We start from the raw sequence: 25,089 nt of genomic DNA, 5'->3' as shown, positions 1-25,089 counted from the left end.
CATGAATAGTGCTACCTTGTATGGTCTGGACCCTTGAATATTAGAGGCTAGTTGTTTTGTAGAGTGTCTATTACTTTGGGCTAAGAAGTCTTCGAGACTTCTGTGAATTACTTTTTCCTTCGATTATTTATTTATTTATTTAGAGGGTGGGTGGGGAGGGACAGAGGGAGAGGGAAAGAGAATCTGAAGCAGACTCGGTGCCCAGTGTGGTGTAAGTGCTTCTGGACTCTCTTAGTGAACAAAGCTGTGGAATATATACACGCACACTTACAACTGTGTTTTTTGTATATGTATGTATTAAAAACAGGTCACACCTGTACCTCCTATTCTGGTCAAGTACCATAGGGTTTAGTTTAATTTTATGTCTTTTTAGATATTTTAAAAACAGCTTTTTGGAGATGTAATTTACATACCATACAATTCACCCATTTAAAGTATATGGTTCACTGGTGTTTAGTATATTCACAGAGTTGTGCAAACATCACCACCGTTGACTTTTAGAACATTATGATTATTTCAAAAAGAAATCCTGTTCCCCTTAGCCATCCCCTTCATTCCTCCACAGCCCTAGGCAACTAGTGTTCTACTTTCTGTCTTTGTAAATTTGTCTGTTCTGGACAGTGGTGCCCAGTGTGGAGCGTGATACTAGGCTTGATCTCATCACCTGGAGATCATAACCAGAGCCCAGATCATGAGTTGGGTACTTGACTGACTGAGCCACCCAGGCTCCCCTTTCCTTTGGTTATTATTAAGTAATTTTTAGGGAGGTGCTTGGAAATCACGTACTTATTCTGTTCTTTTATAAAAGAGCATGTGGGACGGGAGGTACTGTGGCATTGTGCTTGGAAAATTCAGTGCCACAGGTTGTAATCTATTACTGTCATTTGATGCCCGAATTGTCCCATGTTTGGGTTGCGGGAATTTGCTTAAGTTGGGTTATTTGTCTTGTTGGGTTGTCTTTTAATTATTGAGTTACAAGAGTTCTTTTCTTTATATATTGTGGGTATTAGTTCCTTATTAAAAATGTGATTTGCACATGTTTCCTCCCATTTTGTGGGTTCTCTTTTTGCTTTTTTGGTGATTTCCTTTGAAGCATAAAAGTATTTTATTGGAGGTGCCTGGGTGGCTCAGTTGGTTAAGTGTCTGCCTTCAATTCAGGTCACAATCCCCGGGGTCCTGGGATTGAGCCCCGCATCTGGCTCCTGCTTCTCCCTCTCCTTCTGCTGCTCCCCCTGCTTGTGTGTGTGTGCTCTCGCTTTCTCTGCACTCTCTCTCAGATAAATAAAAATAATAAGTTTTATTTTGGTGAACTCCAGTTCTCTTTTTCTTTAGTTGTTAGTGATTTTTGGTGTCTTATCTAAGGGTCCATTGCCAAATCCAAGGTCATGAAGATTTATGTCTGTTTCCTGTTAAGAGATTAAAAGTTTAAGCTCTTACGTAGAGAGGTGTATGATCCATTTTGAGTTATTTTTTGTGTGTGATGGAAGGAAAGAGTCTAACTTCATTCTTTGGCATGTTGATATATAGTTGTCCTAGCATAATTTGTTGGAAATTACTCTGTTCTCTCTCTCTCTCTCTTTTTTTCTTTTAAAGATTTATTTATTTGAGGGCGAGTGGGAGGTTGGGAGGGGCAGAGGGAGAGGGAGAGAGAGTCTCAAGCAGACCCTATGTGCAGTGTGGAGTGTGATGGACTTGATCTCACGGCCCCAAGATCATGACCTGAGCCGGAACGAAGTCAGACGCCCAACTGACTGTGCCACCTAGGTGCCCTGAAAATTACTCTGTTCTTGGTGTTTTACCTGCTCAGCTAAATGTTTAGATGTCAGTGTAGGTACTCAAGTTTTTCTGTTTTCTTTTTTTCAGGAAAAAATTCAAAAATGTTTCAGATTCCTGTGGAAAATCTTGACAACATCAGGAAGGTACGAAAAAAGGTGAAAGGCATTCTTGTGGATATCGGGCTCGACAGCTGCAAGGAGTTGCTGCAGGTAAGAATGCACGTGTGAGGTGACGAGAAGACAGTGACACTGGAGACGCAGGGTTGGCTTTATGGAGGTGAGATCCGAGCTGGGAGCGCTCCTCGAGGTGGAAATTGCTAATATTTCAAATGACTGCATGAGAGCATAATTAGTTCTTTATGTCTTTCTGACTTAAAGTGAGCTATCTGAAGCTGTTCAAATTTTTAAAGTTACTTTTACGTGGGTCTTTTTATAGTTCTTAGTTATCAAATGTATTTGTTTTTGATCTTCAAAGGGAATGTGTTGTATTATTTGTTATTTTGGCAAAAGAAGACCCTAACGTGACCCCTGGTTGTTGGGAGTAATTACCCAGTGGGGGTGCACATGTAGTGTGACTTGTGAACTTAATATATGCAGTTTTAACAGAAGTTTAACAATTAAGGTCACACTCACATACTCTGATAAGTTGTGTTCTCATAATTTTTTTCCCTTCTTAGAACTTGAGGGTATGTGGCTGGCATCTATAGTAGAGACAGAAATTGTTGAGTGAGGCTGGGTGTGCGTTTTTTAAGCCATTGGTGATCCTGTACGTGTTTAGGACCACGTCTGCTTTGAAATATTTTTAGACTCGTGAACAATTCAGTTCGTGGTATTGGCCTGGGAAGGGTTCACTTTCTTAATTTTCAAATATCAGACTTTGATCCAGATTGATTTTATTTATAAAAAGGTGGTCTAATACTGAAAGACTAGTAATTACCACGGTCCTCATTAATGGCCAGGATTGATGTTTGCGCTCAAGTAGACAAGTACCAAGTTCTTGCTGAAGGACCCCGGTGATTCTCTGTTCAGACACTGCCACCTCAGAGAGCTCTTCCTTCTGCAATGCTGCCTTCTCTGTTCTCTGTTGACTTAACTACTCTGTTTTGCTTCAAAGCTCTCATAGTACCTGACATTATTTATTTTGTCTCCAAACCGCCCCCTGCCCCGCTGAATGTAAGAAGACAAGGACCTCTTTGTTTTGTTAATCCACTGTATTACCTGTGATCAGAGCTGTGGTCTGGCACGTAGCTATGTAACATATATATGTATATCAATATTTTAATATTCGTATTAAAAAATACATATTTTTTAACAGGTAAGTTTTGAATGAATGAACAAAAGTAGAAACCCAAGTAGAGCAGTACTTTTAATAACAGACTATTACTGAAAGTCTTTGCAAATAAAAGGGTGGGGAGATCCCAGAGTGGAAGCTCTTGGCAGGCACTCCTGCTCAGTAACAGTCTTGAAGCAAAAGAGCCGCAGAGTTCATTGCATCTCTGCTTAGAAGTCATAGTTGATGCATGAGAATGAAAGCAAGGTAGTTATTTGGAGATAAGATTGGGCTGGTGGGTATAGACATAGGCCATTAGTAATAGCTAACTCTTGGAAAGTTCCTGGACCCAGTTCTGACACGACAAGAGGTGTTCTGGTTTCCCATGTGTGGGAGTTCTCCAAAGTGGGGAATAAAATTCTTACAGAGCTTTCCTTACATAGTCAAGGTTGATTAAGTCATTCACTGATCCAGCCTGCAGTCCCCCTCACCTCCCCAGGACTTGGGGTAGGCCTGCAGGTTCCAGCCCTCTCATCACATGATTGGTCCTCCTGGGAACCACTTGCACTCTTGGGTGGGATCTGCAAGTCACCGTCATGAATAACAAGAACTTCACCGCACCTTTATGGTTTTGAAGCATTTTCAGAAACTGTGAATGAAGACCAGATTTATCTGAGAAATACATATTTGGTCATCTGAATGACCTTATAAATAAATCATTTCTTACAACTTTCTTATAAATCATTTTCTTACAGTAAGTACATGTATTTAAGTAGTATTTGTAGAGAATGTATATAAATAAGCCAAGAACCCAAGTGTATATGTAGGTACAGGGTATTTCCAGTGGTAATATATGGGAACCCCTGCAGTGATGCCCGCCATGTGGTGCATGCTCCAAAAATGAGCACTGAAGGTGTAGTGCTGCCTTCAGTAGACGGACGGAGAGTGTCCGTGGGCCACGGGGGACGGGGAGGATAAAGAGATGCCTTTTATCTTAATCTTGGCTCTTAGCTAATTATGTGCTCTTAGACAAATCCGTTAATCTTTGGGCCTGTGTCCTTATTACAGTGAAGGAATATAGAGAATTAGGGTACTAGGATCCTCTCCCTGTTAGAGAGATGACAGTTTAGCAGGAGCTGAGAGACAAACTGAATAATAGTGCGAAATGGGGAAAGATCACTTCTAGCTGGGGAAGCTAGAGTAGCCTTTTTTTTTTTTTTTTTTAAGGTTTTTAAAAAAAATTTATACATTTGAGAGAGATAGACAGAGCTCAAGCAGGGGGAGAGGCAGAGGGCGGCGGAGAAGGAGACTCCCCTCTGAACTGGGGACCCCCCCCCCCAGCAGTGGGATTGAGACAACACGGGGCTCGATCTCAGGACCTAGAGATCATGACTTGGGCTGAAGGCAGACACCCAACCATCAGAGCCACCCAGGCACCCCTAGAGTAGCCTTTACGGAGATGAGATTTGAACCGTGTTTTGTTTGTTTTTAAAGAATGGGTAGGTTTGCCCAGTAGAAAGAATTAGAAAGGGTATTCCAGGAACATGGAATTTAAAACCACAACCCAGTTGGTTAACCGTCATCAAACCAGGCTGAGTGATTTCAGGAACACGTTACCCTTTAACAAGATCAACCAGTCATTCTTATTTTATTCTGTTTGCTGTAACATTTTCTCACTTTGTGTGTGTGTGTGTGTGTGTGTGTGATACTTCTAGTGAGTGTTTTCGAAGACTAAGGATGGTCTCTTACATTACCTCAGAATGGTTATCAGCTGAAGTGAGCTGGTATTTTTATCTCGTCTGATCATTTATAGCACTCCTCTCTGTCTGGGGGGACCCAGTCTAGTATCAGCCATAGCCTTCCATTGTCATCTCTCTCTCTTTCTTCTCCTTGAAGGTGAGTTGACTTTTTAAATGGAATTCTGTTCCAAAATTTGTTTTGTTTTATTCTTAGGTAAAACATTAGTAATAACTGAAAGTTTTCATCCTGGTAGCCTTCGTTTTTGACGCTGTATAGAGCAATATTCCTCACTAACTTCCGCTTCCTTAGTCAGCCTAAGAATGTGTCTGTTCATCTGAATTTGTTCAAGATTTATTTACTTTGTGCTGACACAGATACGTACGTACTTCTCAACGGAAAATTGAGAGATTTGAATGGTTTACAACTATTAAGTTAGTTTAATTATTGGGTTAAATGTTACTGATTCTTTTGGGGGAAAAGTTTTGTTTTTTAAAATCTATAGTTCTGTATTTTATAAAATTGTTTAAAATTCAAGCAATGGTGAAGTTCAGTTTAGAAAAATTAGAAAATATATGCAGAAACATAGATACAAGAAGACTCATTTGTAAGCCGTTACCCAAAATACCCATTGTTAACATTGTTGTATGTTTTTCTAGATTTTTTTAAGTGGGAGATTAAACTGAGATACTCTGTTAGCCTTGTTTTGTCTTTTCACTGAATTCTTTCCCACGTCAGATGCATTTATTCTTAATCCCCCATAGTACTTAGAATTTCTTGGTTTCAAGCAACAGAAACTGATACTCGACCAACTTAAGCAAAAGGGAATTTACTGGAAACCCGAGGCCTCCAGAGTCTTCCCTGCAGACTGAAGGAGCTGAGGGGACGTCTGTCCGTGGTCCTTTCCACTTCCTTACCCAGTGCGTCAGATTTCAGTGAGGTGTCACTCTGCCTTCTCCAATTTCCAAAGTGTCCAGGACTCTATTTGTCCCCAGAGTTAAGACCTCAAATTTTAGGCTATAGAGTTCTTGTTGAAAGCCTGTCTGAGAAAAAATTGAACTTTTGGGAGACAGACTCTTCTAAGAACCTTATCTTCTTTTCTAAAAGTAGATGCAAACCCTGCTTACTCATTAGAGTCTCTTGATTTTTTTGAAAGCTAACATTTGATCAGTTAAAGTAGGGGCTGGCTATGTAATTTGTACGGCACTGTGCACAGTGAACGTGTGGACCTGGGCTGGCCCACAGGCCTGTTGTCCCATCCCAACCCACAGCATGTGGGGAGTCCCAAGGGACAGCACCTCTGTGCTGGGGTGCTCGTGGTACCTGTGCTGGGTGCTCGTGGTATCTGGATCTGGGCAGGGTTCGAGGTCCCCACCTTGACCTCTTCTCTCCCTCAGTCTGTGCTAGGCTTCCAGTGGAGGTGGTGATGGAATGTGACAGCTTGGTTACTGTGGCAAGTGGTGCAGGGTGAGGGAGTGGTTTCAGGATGAGGGCGGGGAGAGAGAGGTTGGGGTGAATGGGAGATGGAGAGCTGGGGCAGAATCTTTCCCAGGAACACTGGAGGTAGGACCATGTGTGAGCTGAAGCTCCAGGCTCCTGACCTGTGGCCCACTGTCCTATCAGACTACTTTTATAAAATACAAATTCAAACTTAAAATTATTAACAATTTCAATATGGTGACAACGGAGCGTTAAATCCCAGCACTGGCCTTTCTGAGCCCAGGGCTCTATGTGGCTTCACTAGTCTAGTGCCCCTGGAGAAGCCCTCACTGGTGTTTTCTAAGACCTTCTCAGGCTGTTTTGTTTTAAGATTTTATTTATTTGAGAGGGTGTGTGCGGATGTGCGTGCCTATGGGAGAGAGCTGGTTTGAGAGAGAGGACCAGCGAGCGGGGGAGGGGCAGAGGGAGAGGGATAAGCGGACCCCCGAACCCACACCCCAGGGATCACGAGCGTAGCCAAAGGCAGATGCTAAACCGACTGAGCCAGCCAGGCGCCCCCAGATTTTTAAAAATATTTAATAATTTAGTTCATTTAACCTCATATATTAAAAATATTTCAGTATGCAGTCAATATAAAGTAAGTAATGAAATATTTTGCCCTCTTTTTTCTCTTAAATGTTCCAAGCATATTGAAAGATATTTTTTATTTTGATAAAATGTATATAATAAAGAATTTGTCATCTTTCCCATTTTTAAGTACACAGTTCATTAGCAGTAATAATACTGACACTGCTTTGCAGCTGTCTGCTCTCTTTACAGTTGACCCTGAGTATCACGGTGGGTTGCACAGTCAAATCTGGGTATGACTTTTGACTCCCCCCAAACTTACCTACTAATAGTCTCCTGTTGCGCAGAATCCTACTGACAGCATCAATGGTCAGCAAAAGTATATGTATTATATACTGTGTTCTTAAAGTAAGCTAGAGAAAAGAAAATGTTAAGAAATCATAAGAGAAAGAACAATAAGAGAAAATGCATTTATAGTAATTTTTTTTCTGAGAAAAAAAAAATCTGTGTTTAAGTGGGCCTATGCAGTTCAGACCTGTGTTGTTTAAGGGTCCACTGTGTTTCCAGCATTTCATCACCTCTAAGCATGAGACAGTAACTCTCTATCTTCTCTACCCCAGCCCTTGGTAACCTATAATCTACCCTAGCTCTATGGATTTGCCTACTGTAGATGTTTCATGTAACTGGAATTTTTTTGTGTCTGGCTTATTTCACTTATTTTTCTTTTTTTTCCCAATTGCAAACATTAAACAGTTTTTTTTTTTTTTTTTAAGATTTTATTTATTTATTTGACAGTGAGTGAGTGACAGAGACATAGTAAGAGAGGGATCACAAGCAGGGTGGGTGGGGAGAGGTAGAAGGAGAAGCAGGCTTCCCAGAGAGTAGGGAGTCCGATACGGGCCTCGATTCCAGGAGCCTGGGATCCTGACCTGAGCCAAAGGCAGACACTTAATGACTGAGCCACCCGGGCGCGCACTTTAGTTTCTTAAAGACAGTTATCACTTTTTAAGATCAGTAGTGTACTGTGCCATGGGTAGGGGGGATGGCTACACAGATGAAGACAGGGGAAGCCAGTTAGACTATTCACAGCAGAACTGTCCCAGAAGAATCACAAGGTTCCAAGTGTGTAGTGAGATTAAGAGGAGGTAGACTTGAGTTTCCTGCCTGAAACTCACCACAGAAGAGCCCTGTTGTCTGGGAAGGACCTCTGAGCTTTCATTCCGCTGTATATTGAAGTCTCTTAAATCTCACTGAGAGGGAGAGAAGAAAACTTAACCTTACCCCAAATTTTCTGCTGTTGAGTGCCAGCTCTCGTCAGTTTTGACTCTTCTTTATGTAACTTAGGAGTCCATCTTTCTCCATCTGGTAGCTGCTTTTCCCCGGTTCTTACAACTGCTGCGACAGGCTTAGTTTCTTGTCCTGAAGACATGCCCACGTTGCTGATGTCACGGCCGCTTACAGGAAGTGGAGGGATGCGCCACTGCTGTGTCTGCTGCGCAAGACCGTGCTATCCCTGGTACCTCTGGAGCTCCCACATGCAGTCCTTGCATCAGGTTCCCTCGCATCTGCGATGACGTCTTGATGGTTTCAGCGGCTCTGAATTGTCTGTTGCTTTAACTCAGTCTTTCCTGTTTTTAACTATGAACATACCAAGGTTCTTCTCTTCTTTTGAAGTCTTCAGCCTCAAATCCAATTTGGAGACCTCAGCCTGTACTTTGAATAACGAGGCCAAGAAGAGTCATTGGCTTTGGTGAAAAACCAGCAACATTTTTCCTAACTTTGTTAAATTCTTCTAACTTGGATTAGTAGGTTAGCCTGTGTAAGGAGCCACGTCAGGATCATAGATGAAGTGAATGAAATGATCTGCGTGGTTACCAGTAAATTTCTTCCAGGTCCTCCCAAACCCTCTCTCCGACAGTCCCACCAAGCCTTTTGCATTTGCTGCGGTTGCTTCCAGCGTCTCAGGGTCGTGGTTACCAGGTTTGTCCGTCATTGTCCCATGAAACCAGGAATATTGTAAAAGTTGAAGAGAAAGTTCTTGTAGCCTCCGTTTAGCATGCCCAGCAAATCTTTCTTATTTTTTAAATCTTCATAACCATTGAAGTAGTCTAAGGTATCGCCAGAACCTAAAATCTTTTTATAAAATCAGTTTATAGTGAGGTCTGCGTCCAGCATCTTTCTGCGGGTCAGTCGTGCCTTTTGCGTCGGCTTGTTGGCCGGGGACGATGCCAGTCCGCAGTGCAGGAATTCCAGAGTTTTCCTCACGAAGCCTGGCGGTAACTTCCACACCTCCTCCTCTCTGTTCATCACCGCAGTGCCGGCGGCCTCAGGCACGTCCCTCCTGTGAGCGGGGCTAGCAGTGGTCGCAGAGACCACTCTGGGGGCTGACTGTCTCCGCCCGTGGCTGTTCCTCCCCAAGGGTCTCTGACGGGTGGTTCTGTCGGACTCCTTGCGGCTGCAAACCGGGACCGCTGCTCCTTTGTAGGGGAACCGCTGGGAAAGGCGGCCTGTGCCAGGGGACCAGTGCCCCTGCCTCCGGGGACAGAGTCGCTGACCACGCAGCAGCCCTAACCCTTAGGATCGTTGCCGTGCCCTTCTGGCGGAGCCTCTTGACTTTTTAAAAAAGATTTTATTTATTTATTTGTTTATCTATCTATCTATCTATCTATTTATTTATTTATTTATTTGACACAGAGAGAGAGATCACAAGTAGGCAGAGAGGCAGGCGGGGCGGGGGGGACGCAGGCTCCCTGCTGAGCAGAGAGCCTGACACGGGGCTCAATCCCAGGACCCTGAGATCATGACCCGAGCGGGAGGCAGAGGCTTAACCCACTGACCCACCCAGGGAAAGACATTTATATGCTGTGAAATGCACTTAAGTTTCTCCAAATGATGATTTTTGATGTGCGTGTCCTCCAGTAATACAAGTCTCCCGTAGAGATACAGGACAGTTCTGAGGCACCTGGGTGGCTCATTGGGTTGAGCGTCTGCCTTTGTCGTGGGTCGTGATCCCAGGGTCCTGGGATCGAGCCCCACATTGGGCTCCCTGCTCGGCGGGGAGTCTGCTTCTCGTTCTCCCTCCTGCTGGTGTTCTCTCACTCTCTATCAAGTAAGTAAATAAAATCTTAAAAAAGAAAAGATACAGGACTGTTCCATTGCTTTGGAAAGTTTTCCTCAAGCCCTGTTTTGTCAGTCCGTGTCGCCACCCCGCTGGCGACCGCTGTTCTGAAATTTTGTACTATAAATTAGATTTGCCTGTTTTACAGTTTTATGTCAGCGGAGTTATATGTGCTCCTGTGGAAGATTATTCTCTGTGGTGACAGTATTCTGTTACATGGATGGATTAGTTTATTGGTCCTTTCTTCTGATGGTGGACACCTTGGCTGTTCCCAGTTTTTGGTTATTATGAATAAGTTTCTCCTTATAAAAGTATTTTTGTGAACAACTGTTTAGTTTTATAGGAAATGGCTGATGTATGATTCTGCACTCCTGTCAGTACTGTGTAAGGGTTTCAGTTGTACCCTTACCATTTGTGGAATTGGTTTTCTTTTCTTTTCTTTTCTTTTCTTTTTAAATTTTATTTATTTATTTGACAGACAGAGATCACAGGTAGGCAGAGAGAGAGGAAGGGAAGCAGGCCCCCCGCCGAGCAGGGAGCCCAATGCGGGGCTTGATCCCAGGACCCCGAGATCACGACCCGAGCCGAAGGCAGAGGCTCAACCTGCTGAGCCACCCAGGTGCCCCTGGAATTGGTTTTCTAAAAAATTTTGAAATAACAGGGTGCCTGGGTGGCTCAGTGGGTTAAGCGTCTGCCTTCGGCTCAGGTCATGATCTCAGGGTCCTGGGATCGAGCCCCACTTCTGGCTCTCTGCTCAGCAGGGAGCCTGCTTCTCCCTCTCCCTCTGCCTGCCTCTCCGCCTGCTTGTGCTCTCTGTCAAATAAATAAATAGAATCTTAAAAAGATTTTTTTGAAGAAAGCTGTATTACAGTAGCAGAATGTTCATTATGTCATACGGTGTGATTGCCGGCCGTGTGTTCTCTGCAGATCACTTTTTCAGATTGAGCAAGTCCCTTATTCCTACCTTGCTGAGAGCAAAAATTATGACTAGACGTTGAATTTTGTTAAAGTGATTTTTCTGTATCAGGATGATTGTCTTTTTTAAGTCTAATACAGTGAATAATGTGGTTTGATTTTCTTTTTTAAAAAATAAACTCTTAAACCAGTCTGTATCTCTGGGAGAAATGCTACTTGGTTCTTTTTATATGTTGGATTGATTTGTAAAATTTCCATCAGGGATCTTCGCATCTATATTCTTGAGTGATGTAGTCTGAAGTTTTAATTTTTTGTAATATCTTCGTCTGGGTTTGGTACCAGGGTAATTCTGGCCTCATGGAATGAACTGGGAGTTGTTTCTTCCTCTTTATTTTATGGAATTTTGTAAATTGATAATGTTTGTTCTTCTTTTTTTTTTTTTAAAGATTTTATTTACTTATTTGACAGAATATAAGCAAGTGGAGCAGCCCAGAGGGAGAAGCAGGCTTCCCGCTGAGCAGGGAGCCTGATGCGGGGCTCGATCCCAGGACCCTGGGATCACTACCTGAGCCGAAGGCAGACACTTAAATGGCTGAACCACCCAGGCGCCCCGATAATGTTTCTTGTTTGCTTTGTGGGAAGGGTTTGCTTTTGTTTTTTAGTTTTATGTTTTATATATGTAGAGAGAGCATGAGCAAGGCTGGGGTAGGAGGTGGGGGAGGGGCAGAGAGTGAGAGAGCGAGTGAGTCTCAAGCAGATTCCCCGCTGAGCATGGAGTCCCATGCGGGGACTCGATCTCATGACCCTGAGATCTTGACCTGAGCGGAAATAGAGAGTCAGACACTTAACTGACTGAGCCACCCACGTGTCTTCCTTTGTGGGAGGATTTTAAGAGTGAATTCAGTTTCTTGACTAGACATCGGCTATCATGTTACCTAATTTTGGGGGGACTTTGGTAGTTTGTTTTTTGAGGAATTTAACCATTTCAACTTAAGTTGTAGTATTTATTGGCATAAAGTTCATATTATTTCCTTTTCTGTAGGAGCTGTAGTGATCTTGTTTTTTAGGTCTTCGTTTTCTCTGTACTTAATGCTATAAATTTCCCTTATGCTTTGCTTTAGAAGTGTCTCACAAATTTTATTTCCTGTGTTTCCACTTTCATTCAGTTTTGAAATGCTGTCTGATTTTGCTCCTGATTTCTTCTTTGATCCAGGGATTAGAAGTATGTTGTTTCATTTCTAGGATTTGGGAATTTTCTAGATCGCTTTTGTTACAGATTTCTTTTTAATTTTGCTTTAGTTAGAGACTGTATTTAGTCCTTGTACATTTATTGAGACTTATTTTATGGCTCTGCATAAGCTCGATCTTTGTGAATATTTCCTGTGTATTTGCTCTTCTGGGTGGAGAGTCTGTCGGTGTTGGGTCGGGTTGGTTGTGTTTGGTCCTTTCTGTCCTTCCTGATTCTTGTGCGCGTTCTGCCACTCACTGGAAGAAGAGGGTGTGTTGACGTCTCCAACTATAAATTTAAATTTGACTGTTTCTCTTTTCAGTTCAGTTTTTGCCTCATGTACTTTCTCTTTCTAAAGTGCATACATGTTTGGATTGTTCTGTTCTGCTAATGAATTGACCCTGTTACCATTAGGAAGTGAATTTCTGTCCATGTTAATATTCTTTTTTTACCCTTGAAATCTGCTTTGTGAGGTGGTAATGTAGTTCCTTCAGCTTTCTTTGGATTAGCGATAGCATGACACATCTCTGCCTTTTTGCCGTTCACCTGTCTATGACTTTATATTGCAAGTGAGAGTCTTGCAGCAGCGTGTAATTGGACCTTGTCTTTGTTTGCCGGTCCGCCAGCCTGTGCCTCTTAAGTTGAATATCTAGACCGGGGTAGGCACACTATGGTTGCGGCCAAACCTGGCTTGCTGTCTGTTTGTAAATAAACTTTCTTGGAATGTAGCCGTGCTTGTTGTGTTCATGGCTGCTTTTATGCATGCTGGTGGCTTTGAGTTGTGTGAGAGCCTGAACGGCTGGCAAAGCCCGAAATATTTCTTCTCTGGCCTTTGCTTTAGGAGTTTCCAGCCCCTGCTACTTAATAGTAATTAATGGCTATTGATATGGTTGGGTTTAAATCTCCCATCTTGCTGTTTGTTTTTACTTGTTTTTTCTCTTTTTCTTTTTTATTCTTTCTCTACTTAAAAACTACATAAAAATATTGAATATTTTTTATGATTCCATTTTAACCCCATTTTTGGCTTTTGTTTGCCTAATATACTGCTTCACATATAAGACCCTTACAAGGGGCGCCCGGCTGGCTCCGTTGGTGGAGCGTGTGACTCTTGATCTTGGGGTTATGAGTTTGGGCCTAATGTGGGGTGTAGAGATTACTTAAAAAATAAATAAGGGGCGCCTGGGTGGCTCAGTGGGTTGGGCCGCTGCCTTCGGCTCGGGTCATGATCTCAGGGTCCTGGGATCGGGCCCCGCATCGGGCACTCTGCTTAGCAGGGAGCCTGCTTCCTCCTCTCTCTGCCTGCCTCTCTGCCTGCTTGTGATCTCTCTCTGTCAAATAAATAAATAAAATCTTTAAAAAATTAAAAATAAATAAATAAATAAATAAATAAAAGTTTAAAAAAAAAAGAAGACCTTACAATACTAGGCTTTTGTTTCCCATTCCGGCCTTTGTGTTATTGTTACCATGCACTTTGTTTCTACATGTGTTATAACCCTCAGGATATGTTATTTGCAAATTAAATCCTTATGATTGTACTTTTCTCTGGTTCTGAATTGACTTGGTAAGCAGCGTATTAGCGTAGGTATACTTGAAGGCAGTCGTATTGTTATCTGGCTTAACTAATGCCTTTCTGTATTATAAACCTTTAAACAGCAATATAAACTGTGAAAGAAAACACAGGTAGTCATTTCTTTAGAAAATAAAATTTAAAAAGCCATGTTCCTCCCATTCAGAGATTAACATCTTGTTGTTCAGCAGCTTCAGCAGCTTCTTGTGCGTGTGCACGTGTGTGTGCGTGTGTGCACGCGTGTGTGCGTGGTCTCCACAGTGAGCTCGTATCGATCATGCGTTTTTACTGCCTTTTCAGTTACTTTCATCTTTCTCTGTCCATTAAATGTTCGTCCTTCTTATCTAACACCCAGTCCATATTCGTATCTCCAGTTTCCTCCAGACGTCTGTCTTACGCTTGGTTTGTCTAACCCAGGGCTCAGCGTGAACCCCGTTGCATCTGCTTGTTCGGTTCTCAGTGTCCAACACCACCCCCCCCTTCTCACCCCTTTCTGTTGTGTTAGCCACACCCTGTCCACGCCGTCCTCCACAGGGTGGACTCCAGGTGTCCTCGGTCAGGCGCCCACCGGGAGCACCCACTTTATACTCTTGCTGGCACATCTTCCCACGTGCTCGCCACGGATAGAAGACGGCGTTCACTCCTGAGCTTTGCTCTCTTACAAATTACTGTTGGGAGGGGCACCCGGGTGGCTCAGTCCTTAAGGATCTACCTTCGACTCAAGTCAGGATCCCGGGGTCCTGGGTTCAAGCCCTGCACTGGGCTCCCTGCCCACTGGGAAGCCTGCTTCTCCCTCTCCCACTCCTCCTGCTTGTGTTCCCACTCTTGCTGTGTCTCTCTCTGTCAAATAAATAAAATCTTTTAAAAATAAATAAATAAATAAAAATTATGGGTGGGAAATCTCTTCTGTTTCTTATAAAACTATAATATTTAACTATAATTTAAAACTTTAATTTTTAATTGGGTTGTTTCAGCCTTTTCCTCCTTTCTCTTGCTTTATGGGTACTCTGCCACGGTCTGCTCATGGGCTGTGTTCTCATTTCAGTTTCCCATGTGGATTTCATAGGTGCTAGATAATGCCTTCAGGTTATTAAATATTGCCTTCTGAAATTGCTTAATGATCTCTCTTTTTCTCCGTTTTTAAAAAGGACCTTAAAGGCTTTGATCCAGGAGAGAAGTACTTTTTTAACACATCATGGGGAGATATTTCTCTTTGGGAACCTTCTGGAAAGAAAGTGGTACGTATTTTTGTATTTGATTTTTATATTTCCTCAGAAGTTGGGGGTACGTGTCACTTCAGTTCTGAGGAGCATCACATACTGGGATCACTGATGACTAAGGGGGAGGCCTGTGGTGTAAGCATTCAGGGAAGGAGAAAGAAAAAGTTAAGTGCTTTATGTTACTTTGAGAGTTTTCTGTGTATAAAGTTAATAATGTGATGTAGTGAAACTACTGTTTGTCCTTGATCATAAGATGCCACTCATGTAAGAAGGGCCTTGGATTCGTAACTGTTCTGAGTAAAAGGGATTGTCATGTCGTTATGTGTGCTGAAGGTTCATCCCGGTTTCAGAAACCTCATTAAAAACACGGATCTCTGGTGGGGCGCCTGGCGCTCGGCCAGTTAAGCATCTGCCTTAAGACACTAACCCACTGAGCTACCCAGGCGCCCCTTTAACATTTCTATTGCCCCCGTCCTCCCGAGTTCCACTTTTCTGCCTTTGTGTTGTATCCCACCCGTTGGTCTCCTGTGCTCCTTGCCCCAGCACCCCGTCTCCACCGTCAGACACAAGATGTCTTGAAACCACGTTGATTCGGTCGTTCCCCTGCTTGACTCAGCACGTGGCCGCACGTGGCCGCTCCGTTACGCCTTGCTTTGAAGACCTTGACTTCTTGAATCTTTTGTGTCTCACTGGTTTTTCTCTTCTGAATTCTCAGAAGATCCCATAAAGTAAAACGCAGTATAATATACGATTATAAGCTTTTCACCAAGAAACACCTTTGGAGTGCCTGCTAGAAACTAGGTGAACTAGTTTTATTTTCTTTAACTCGTGTTAAATAACCGTTTGAAGCGGAAGCGATGGAATTTGTTGATTGGGTGCTGTGTTCAGTAAAAGCACCGCTGCCCGGTGTGGTGGAGACCGCGCCTCACTTCCCCTCTGTTCCTGGACGGAGGAAGCGCCCGCAGGCTGAAGTGCGTGGCTGGTGCCGCGGCGAGGTCCTCCAGGGCTCAGAGAACAGACGTTTGTTAGATGTTTGGGTTCTGGGGACAGAGACCTGCTGAGGGTCTCCTCGGTTGTGGAGCTCTGTTAGTGTGGACATGAGGAAGCAGCTGGACAGACGAGCGGGGCTGGCGCTGTGTCCGGGGCGGGATTTCTGGCACCCCCGGTCCTCCTCCACCTGCCGGTCCGCCGCTGGCCGAGCTCGTGGCTCTTCCTCTGTTGCCCGCATCGCCCTGCTCCCGAGCGATCGCTCATCCCCGAGCTTTCCCAGCGCGCTTTTAGGGGAGTACAGGCTTCATTTCTCGTCGGTGAGTGCCTGGGCTGGAACACGCTGGAAGGCCTGTGGTAAGTAAGTACACATTCACCTTTAGAACAAACTGCCCGCTGTGTTCCAGAGCGGCTGTGCCGTTCTGCTCTGCCCCCAGTGATGAGGGAGGCCTGGTTCCTCTGCCTCCAGGGCCCGGCTGGACTGGGCTTCACCCCTTAGTTTCCATTTTAGTAGGTGTGTAGTGGCCCCTTCTCTGGTGTCCGTTTCCTGGTGACTAAGGATGTTGAGCATCTTTTCCTGTTCATTTGGCCTCTAGAGGCCCTCTTTGGTGAAGGTTCAGATCGTTGGCCCATTTGCTAAAAATCGGGTTATTTTCTCGTGTTGAGACTTGAACGTGCCTACATGTATTCTGGATACAAGTCCTTTATTAGGTGTGACGTTTGTAAGTGCTGTCTCCTAGCTGGTGGCTTGTCTATTTCTTAAACAGTGTCTTTCACAGAGTAGAAGCTTTCTTAGATGAGGCCCAGTTTATCGATTTTTTTCTTGTGTAGATCATGTTTATGTTTTCATATTTGAAACATCTTTCCCTAACCCAAAGATCTGTTCAACGGTAACAGTAACATACACCTGTTAGTAATTTCTGTTGGCTCTTTCATTGAGTGTAATTTTCATTGACTAACTGGTTTTTCACTCTAGTATTTCATTGAGTGTAAAACACGCCATTTAGAAAAATGTATCCTAGGGGGCCTGGCTGGCCGGGTTGGTGGAGCTGCTCTTCATTCTGGGTTGTAAATTCGAGCCTTACGTTGGGTGTTGAGATAACTTAAATAATAAATAATCCTTAAAAATGCGTAATTCAAGTATAGTTGACCTACAGTGTTGTATTAGTTTCAGATGTACAGCTGTGATTCAGTAACTCTTTCATTTCTCAGTGCTTTCCAGGATAAGTATAATTACCGTCTGTTACCATACGTTACTACAAAATTACTGACCGTGTTCTGAGACACCATTTTCCAACGAACTTCTAATAAAGCTAAAGCGATACTTCATTTAAGCTGTGTTACTCTGGTAACACTGAAGTATTAGTTGTAAGGTGTATTCAGATTTCTGAGATAGTAAGATATGGGAAAAATATGGAGAAAAGGTCTTTTAGAAACAGTGAAATATGGGTTATTGTTTTTTTTAGTTTGTGGTCTAGCATCAGCCGTTACCGTAGGTTTATTCTAGGCCCTATCAGAAATGCTGGAATGAAATGGTAATTCCATGTTGTTTGAACACGTTTGGGTGATTTCTTGACTTGTGGCAAGAGGGAAACCCGCATGAATAGGAAAGAGAGTGACAGAAACCACTGAGTTAACACTTGGCGGGGGACTTGAAGCACAGGCTTGGAGGGGAGAGCCGCCGTGCTAGGAAGAAGCAGTGTCGCACCACCGATGGTGGGACCTTAGGTGAAGCGTTTAGTGGGCCCAGGTCTTCCCTTTGTGCTCCATGAAGCCAGAGCCAGGCTTTCTGTGGTTCAGCAGCTCTAGGGTCTGGAGCCTCGAGACCAAAGACTTTGTGACTCTCAAACCTTCACAAACCTGTAAATATTTGGCTGATTAACATTCCATTTCTTAGCTGGCCGGCTCTTGTCCGGACGTGTGTCCTCATATTCCAAGCTTGTGGAATTCCCCCGTTTGCCCTAGAGAGGGCTTTGGCCTTGTTTGTCTGTGATCTGGCCTGGAACTCCCTCAGGACTGTGTGGTGCCTTAGGTACAGCCCTGTTCGCCTTCCCATTCGTCACGTAGTTTACTGGACACCTGCATGTGGTTGGCTCTTACCTTCTCTGGGAATGAGGGAAGTAAAGGTAATGACAGGTTTAACCATTGGCGTGTTAGGTTATTTGCAGATGAATTCTAAAGGTTTTAGAGTTTGGAGTAAAAGCAACATTGGAACCGTGGGAAATGGGACGAGAAGGGGAGAAATGAACTTTCTCTCCCAGAGAACTGTGTGAATTTCTTGTACTGGGATGACGAGACTGTGGCTCAGGAGATGGCATGGAAGGGGTCCGGAGCCAGGCTCGGGGGGCCGGGTCCTGTGTGTACGGTCAGCAGCCGGGAATAGCTGGTGCGTTTTTAGATGCTCGAGAAGAAAGAAGTGAATAGTTTTGTGACGTGAAAACTCCATGAAATTGGAATTCGTGTCTGTGGTTTTATTGGCACAGAGCCATGCTCCTAGGTTGGCGTGTCGTCTGTGGGAGTTTTGGGGTCACGATGGCAACACCAAGGAGTTGGCGTAGAGGCAGTGTTTACTCTCTGGTCCTTGAAGAAAGAGCTTGCCCTGGTTTCACAGAAGCACTCTTCCCGGAGGGGTGATCGTGTCGTGTTACCCAGCACAGTCAGTGAAGAAGAACCCTAGGCTTTGACCTCTGGAGGGTGTAGGACCTGACTTTTTTATTGACGTCTGCTTGACTGTGTTCTGTTTTCACAGAGATACCGCACGAAGCCCTACTGTTGCAGCCTCTGTAAGTACTCCACGAAAGCGCTCGCCTCCTTCAGGACTCACTTACATCGGTGCCACGAGGATGACATCGACCAGGAGCTGGTGATCCCCTGCCCGAACTGCGTATTCTCTTCTCAACCCAAAACCGTGGGACGGCACTTCAGAATGTTCCATGCGCCTGTTCGGAAAGTCCAGAACTACACAGTGAATATTTTAGGGGAAACGAAATCTTCGAGGAGTGATGTGATAAGTTTTACATGTTTAAAGTGTAACTTTTCGAACACCTTGTACTACAGCATGAAGAAGCACGTGCTGGTGGCTCATTTCCACTACTTAATTAGCTCCTACTTCGGCCTGCGGACTGAGGAAACGGGTGAGCAGCCGAAAGCTGAGGACGGCCTTTCTGCCGAGAAGGTGCCCCCGTCCGACAAGTATTACTGTAAAAAGTGCAGTGCCAAGGCCAGCAGCCAGGACGCTTTGATGTACCACATCTTGACAGCGGACACGCACAGGGATTTGGAGAATAAGCTGAGATCTGTGATTTCCGAACATATTAAGAAGCCTGGACTTTTGAAGCAAATGCACATCGCCCCCAAACCAGTGGCCCCTTTGGCTGTGCCGCCAAACGGCAGTGCTCCGGGCCTCGCGGCCACATCCCCTTGTTTCCGTCTCACCTTGCCTCAGAGCAGCCAGAGCCAGACCGTGGTCCAGCCCGTGCAGGGCCCGGTCCCGCCAGTGACGGTGGCCGCGGGCACTTCTGCAAGCCTCACCCATTCCCCGCCCGCCGTGGCTCAGTCCCACGTGACTCTGGTCTCCAGTCCTCTGCCTCCCTCCGCTCCGCAGCCCGTCTTCCTTTCTCGTGGAGTCCCGCTTACTCAGTCAGCAAACCCTCCTGTGTTGCCCTTGAGTCAGCCAGTGGGACATATAAATAAGCCCGTTGGGACTGGCGTCCTCCCCGTCAACCAGACCGTCCGCCCTGGGGCTTTACCCCTTAGCCAGCCTGTTGGGCCTGGAGTTCTTTCCGTCAGCAGGCCTGCTGGGCCTGGCGTCCTTCCTGTCAATCCATCTGTCACCCCCGGGGTTCTTCAGGCAGTGTCACCAGGAGTGATTTCTGTGAGCCGGACGGTCCCATCGGGGGTCCTTCCTGCAGGCCAGATGACCCCTGCTGGAGTGATCCCTTCGGGACAGACGGCCACTTCTGGGGTTCTTCCTGCTGGCCAGGTGGTCCAGTCAGGGGTTCTCCCCATTGGCCAGACGGCCCCCTCAGGGGTTCTCCCCACTGGGCTGACGGTCCCGTCACGGGTTCTCCCTCCCGGCCAGACGGTCCCGCTGAGGGTGCTGCCTGCGGGCCAGGTGGTCCCACCTGGGCTCCTTTCTCCCAACCAGACAGTCTCGTCAGGTGTTTTGCCTGTGAGCCCGGGTGTCAGTTCTGGGGTTCTTCAGCTTGGTCAGCCCGTCGTGTCAGGTGTGCTCCCTGTGGGCCAGCCGGTGAGACCTGGGGTCCTACAGCTCAACCAGTCTGTGAGCACCAGCATTCTGCCTGCAAATCAGCCGGTGAGACCGGGCGCTTCTCAGAACACCACGTTCCTCACGTCGGGCTCTATTCTCAGACAGCTCATTCCTACAGGGAAGCAGGTGAATGGGATTCCCACGTACACGCTTGCCCCCGTGTCTGTCACTTTGCCTGTGCCTCCGGGAGGCGTTGCCACTGTCCCCCCGCCCCAGGTGCCCATCCCGCTCCTGCAGTCGGGCACGGCTGCCCAGATGGCCAGCTCCATGGCCAGCATGCCGTCTCCGGTGGTGGTCAGCGCCGCCCAGAGTATGTTCGTTCAGGCCTCTCCGTCGGCGGCAGAAGCGAGCCAGGCACTCAGACAGGCGAAGCAGTGGAAAACGTGTCCGGTTTGCAACGAGCTCTTCCCTTCCAACGTCTACCAGGTTCACATGGAGGTGGCTCACAAGCACAGCGAGTCCAAGGCTGCTGAGAAACTGGAGCCCGAAAAGCTGGCCGCGTGTGCCCCGTTTTTAAAGTGGATGAGAGAGAAGACAGTCCGGTGTCTCTCTTGTAAATGCTTGGTGTCCGAGGAAGAGCTCATCCATCACCTGCTAATGCACGGCCTGGGCTGCTTGTTTTGTCCCTGCACTTTCCATGACATCAGAGGCCTTTCCGAGCACAGTCGGACTGTGCACCGAGGGAAGAAGAAGCTACCTGTGGACTATAGCAACAGAGGTTTCCAGTTGGATCTCGACGCTAACGGCAACCTGATGTTCCCCCATCTTGACTTCATTACCATATTGCCGAAGGAAGAGCTTGGGGAGCGGGAGGTCTACTTGGCCGTGCTGGCTGGGATACACTCCAAGTCCCTCGTGCCCGTGTATATAAAAGTGAGGCCCCAGGCGGAGGCCGCCTCCGGGAGCCCCGGCAAACAAGCACTGACTTGTCCCTTTTGCTTTGGCACCTTGGTGACGACCGAGGCGTATGAACTGCATTTGAAGGAGAGGCACCACATCACACCGACGGTCCACACCATCCTGAAGTCTCCGGCGTTCAAGTGCATCCACTGCTGTGGGGTCTACACCGGCAACATGACCCTGGCCGCCATCGCCATCCACCTGCTGCGCTGCCGGAGCGCCCCGAAGGACAGCAGCTCGGACCTGCAGGTCCAGCCCAGCTTCATCGAGAACAGCCAAGTGCTCTTAGTCAACGGCGAGGTGGTCCACGACTCCAGTTTCTCCGTGAAGAGAAAGCTGCCTGACGGCCACTCCGGGGTGGAAGAGCAGAGGGGGGCGGAGGAGCGACCTCTCGTCGTCAGCAGCGACGCGGCCCCGGCCCCCGAGAAGGTGGCGAGTGCGGTGCCTTTGAAAAGACAAAGGAGTGAGGTGAGGACAGAGGGGCCGCTCGTTAGTGAAGACGCGCTTCAGATTTTAGCTTTAAACCCTAAGAAATACGAAGACCGTTCATATGAAGAAAAAAAGCAGTTCCTTAGAGACTATTTCCACAAGAGACCATATCCTAGTAAAAAGGAAATCGAACTTCTTTCTTCACTCTTGTGGGTGTGGAAAATCGACGTGGCTTCATTTTTTGGAAAAAGAAGATACATTTGCATGAAAGCAATAAAAAATCACAAGCCTTCTGTACTTTTAGGCTTTGATATGTCTGAACTTAAAAATGTTAAACACAGGTTGAACTTTGAGTATGAGCCACAAAACCTGTAAAAAAACAAATTAGGCAATCTAAAGTACTAGATAATTAGTGGTTTTCTCAGTCGAGATTTAAAATGTTATTTTCTTCACTGTATGTCAAACTAATCAACTTCAGTGGTCTTTATGCTGCTCTGTAGATTTATTTCAGGTGCTCGGAAAGACTTCTACGTAAGAGAAGCCGATAGTTCTTTCAGATTTATTGTTTCCTGCAGGTTGATTTTGTAACAAGTATTTTTAGTTCTTCCCCGTCATGTAAATTAAATCCTTGGATCTTTCCCAGTAGTGTCAGTTCGGTCGGATGAAAGCGGACGTCTGTGTCTGTGTCTCCGCTGAAGGGACTTGAGTAACTGCGTTGAGCTGCCTCTGTGAGCTGCGCGTGCGGCCAGTGGCCAGCGTCCATGCTGAGAAGCGAGTTCACACCCGCTGATGCGTGGGGTTCCCTGAGACGCATTAACTTACGCTGGTTGCTTCTTCGCAAGGTACTAGCTCCTAGGTGACGATGTTGACTTACATTTCTTCAGGGTTGTCCTCGCAGCTGTCGGTTTGTTATAAATCCTAGAAAACCAAATGTTTTCCTTTGTTAAGATTGTGCCGAACCTGAAGCCCGTTATTAGCTCATAAGAGTAATTTTACAAATAAAGCAATTCGGTGGGTGCAGAAATGCTTTTCGGTGTAGACTTCTCCCCCTTTTTATATGGTGATAAGTCATTTTTCCATTCAAAAGTAAGACAATAAATTTTTAGTGCCTTTAGCATAAATGCTGAACACACACGCTCCTCCTAACCGGGAAGGTGACAAAACCAGTGAAGGGGAAGGACCATGTTACTCAGGAATCAAAGTTTCACCCTTGAGTGTGTTACTAACTGAAATGCAGACATAGGTTTTCAGGGCACAAAGCGAAATGAGTCGAGGGAGGGCTCTCTCCGTGTTGGTGTATCAACTCTTGTGACCGTTTCCTAGAGGTAAACACATTTGTTCTGGAGAAATGGGCTTTTCTGTAGCCCAGGGGTCTGGCTTGACGGGATGTGGCATCGTTAAGGATCTCCACTGTGTTGCTGTCCTTTGTGCAGGTAAGCCTCCGGGGTCGTTCCCTCCCCAACACAGAATAACTCAAAGCCCCAGAACCAGCAGTCGAGACCAGCCGGTGTAGACCTTAAGTCCTATTCCTGGTCACACCCAGCAGAGGCACCTGTCCTGCATACTCCGAGGGTGTGACAGTCTCTGGGAAATAAGATGACGTCACCATATGGATTTTAAAACCTAGAATACGTGCATGTAATTGCTATAATGTGCATTTTTGAGGCGGTTGTGAGACTGGTCTGTGATTGTTGGTGTGCTCTGTTGTAAATCCAAAAAGAGCTTGTTGAAGTTTATTTTTTTTTTAACCTATTGTTTCAGAGTGTCTATTTTGAATTAAAATTTGTTATACCACTGCAAACAGAACCGCTTAATTCTTTCAACAGGTACGTCACTGTGACTCAAGAGTAATCTGAATGTGGAAATAGACACCACATTTATTTGCTGAAAACATTACTTGTCACCGTGAAAGCATAACCCACAAGGGCCAGTGAGTCACCTCTGTCCTCACAAGAGACGTGGCTAGAGATTCTTGATGCTTCTGTAATGTTGGCCTCCAGTGGTCGAAGCGGATGTCGGGTGGCCACGAGCGTGCCTGTGTCGAGGCTGCGCCGGGCAGGGTCTGTGTGCTGGGTGTCGTGCTGGTCGCTTCGCTGGTGGACGCTCCTTTGATCGCTCCCCCCGCCGCCCCTCCCATCAGCATGCCGCCTCCCCCAGGGACTGTGCCTCCTGGTCAGACCCTCTCGGGAGGCCCGTCGGTCCGCTTCCCGTAATCACGGAACGGCGGCTTCTCACGCAGCTGAGGGATCTGGACGCGACGTCTTGGGTCTCAGCCTCACCTGAGGGCTCACGAACGTTCTCCTCGAAAAGCCGCGAGTGGATGGCCTGGGAAGGGCAGAGGCGTGGGCTGGAACGCAGCGGGAGGCTGGAGGAATCCCAGAGCACTGCGGCGCAGAAGGCAGGGTTGTGGGGAGGGGCTGCCCTTAGCTGCTTCTGTCACACGTGCCCCGGGGCGAACCCCTGATGGCAGGCGGCACCGGCTGGGAGCGTGCAGGGCTGGGCCCCACAGCCCAGGCAGGCAGGAGCCCAGGGCCGCGCCCAGGGACGGTGCTGGCTGCAGTCCCCGTGCGGTGCCGCAGTTGCAGAGGAGGAGCTGGCCCTTAGCGTGGACGCCGGCTCTCCCTTCACCCCCGTCACGGAGACCAAGCAGAGACGAGCCGTGAAGAAGCCGGTCTGGTCCCGGAAAGCCAGTGGGGAGCCGGAAGACCCTTGTCCACACGCCACCAGACAACCCCAGAAACAGAGACCCTGCATAGCTGCTGTACCGCCACACTGGACTCGCATTTCTGGGCAGAGATGGTTTTCCAGAGCTCTTCTAGGACGTTCCACATCAGGAAAGTGCTGGTGCCACCCGGCCTCGTTGGTGTTGGGTGCACGTCCTCCTTTCCTCAAATTCAGGTCAGTTCAGTCTCCTTGCAAAAGTCCATGTGGTTCTTGTTCTTTAAGAAGTTCTGGGGTGCGACTTCTGGAAATGCTGGGCCGCAGCTGGTCCTTCACCGACCTTGTCTTGCTTGCAGAGGTGGCGGCCCAGGCGAGGGCCCCGGCAGGCTCCTGGGCAAGTGCAGCCGTGAGGCAGCCGCCCACCTGCTCTTACGCCCTCCTCCGACAGCCCCTTTCGCCTGGCGAATACCGCGTGGGTCTCGATTTCTTAATTGCTCACTAAACAAAGCGACACAGAACTCGTAGAAAAAGAAGAGCAGTGAGGCCTCAAACTCCAGCCTGGTTTTTACTCTAGTTTTCAAGCTGTGTTTCTAGACATTTGTCAGCTGTTGCTATCGCTAGGAAATGGGCTGAACACTTGAATAATAGCACCCATGATAGCGCCACTGTGTTGGGCTCTGCTGGAGGGCACCCTGCACCCTAAACGGTTGGTCTTCACGGCACCCCTGCGTCTTACACAGAGACGGGTGCATATGGGGGCCATGCGTGGGGAGGGAGCCAGGATAGTGGAAGGGCAGCTGTGGTGCCAGGAGGAGAGCTTCACGCTCTCCACCATGGTGAGACTGTTGCCTCTTACTTCATCTGCATTCCACAGCGGAGAAGTGGGGTCAGAGGTGGAGGGACCAGCTGGCCCAGTTTGCTCTGGACTTCCCGTCCGGGCACGCACGGACAAGCCGGTCACCTCACTGAAGGCCCGTCTACTCCCCAGGGTGGCCGTCCCTAACA

General features: G+C 46.7%; 1 protein-coding gene and 1 pseudogene across 3 annotated transcripts in view; one reads left to right on the top strand and one right to left on the bottom strand.

Moving 5' to 3' along the window:
- Window positions 1–24,069, top strand: part of LOC111154275 (ADNP homeobox 2) — a 31,097-nt gene extending 7,028 nt beyond the window's left edge. The window contains exons 2-5 of one of the 3 annotated variants that reach the window (XR_002641078.1): window positions 1,864–1,985; window positions 14,766–14,855; window positions 18,574–22,265; window positions 23,250–24,069. Coding sequence is in view for 1 of the 3 variants with exons in the window: in XM_022513785.1 (XP_022369493.1) it covers window positions 1,864–1,985; window positions 14,766–14,855; window positions 18,574–21,798 (3,437 nt within the window). In the remaining 2 variants the exon portion in view is untranslated. Of the gene's footprint in view, window positions 1–1,863; window positions 1,986–14,765; window positions 14,856–18,573 lie in introns of all 3 variants that reach the window. The other 2 variants (XR_002641077.1, XM_022513785.1) reach the window with 2 other exon arrangements.
- Window positions 8,104–14,219, bottom strand: LOC111154206 (annotated as a pseudogene).
- Window positions 24,070–25,089: the final 1,020 nt, after the last annotated feature.

The sequence above is a fragment of the Enhydra lutris genome, unplaced genomic scaffold (assembly GCF_002288905.1).
Source record: "Enhydra lutris kenyoni isolate GAN:26980312 unplaced genomic scaffold, ASM228890v2 scaffoldscaffold36, whole genome shotgun sequence".
NCBI classification, from domain to species: Eukaryota; Metazoa; Chordata; class Mammalia; order Carnivora; family Mustelidae; genus Enhydra; species Enhydra lutris.
Note: the sequence above shows the minus strand (reverse complement) of the source record. Positions and strands in the feature narration are given on the sequence as shown.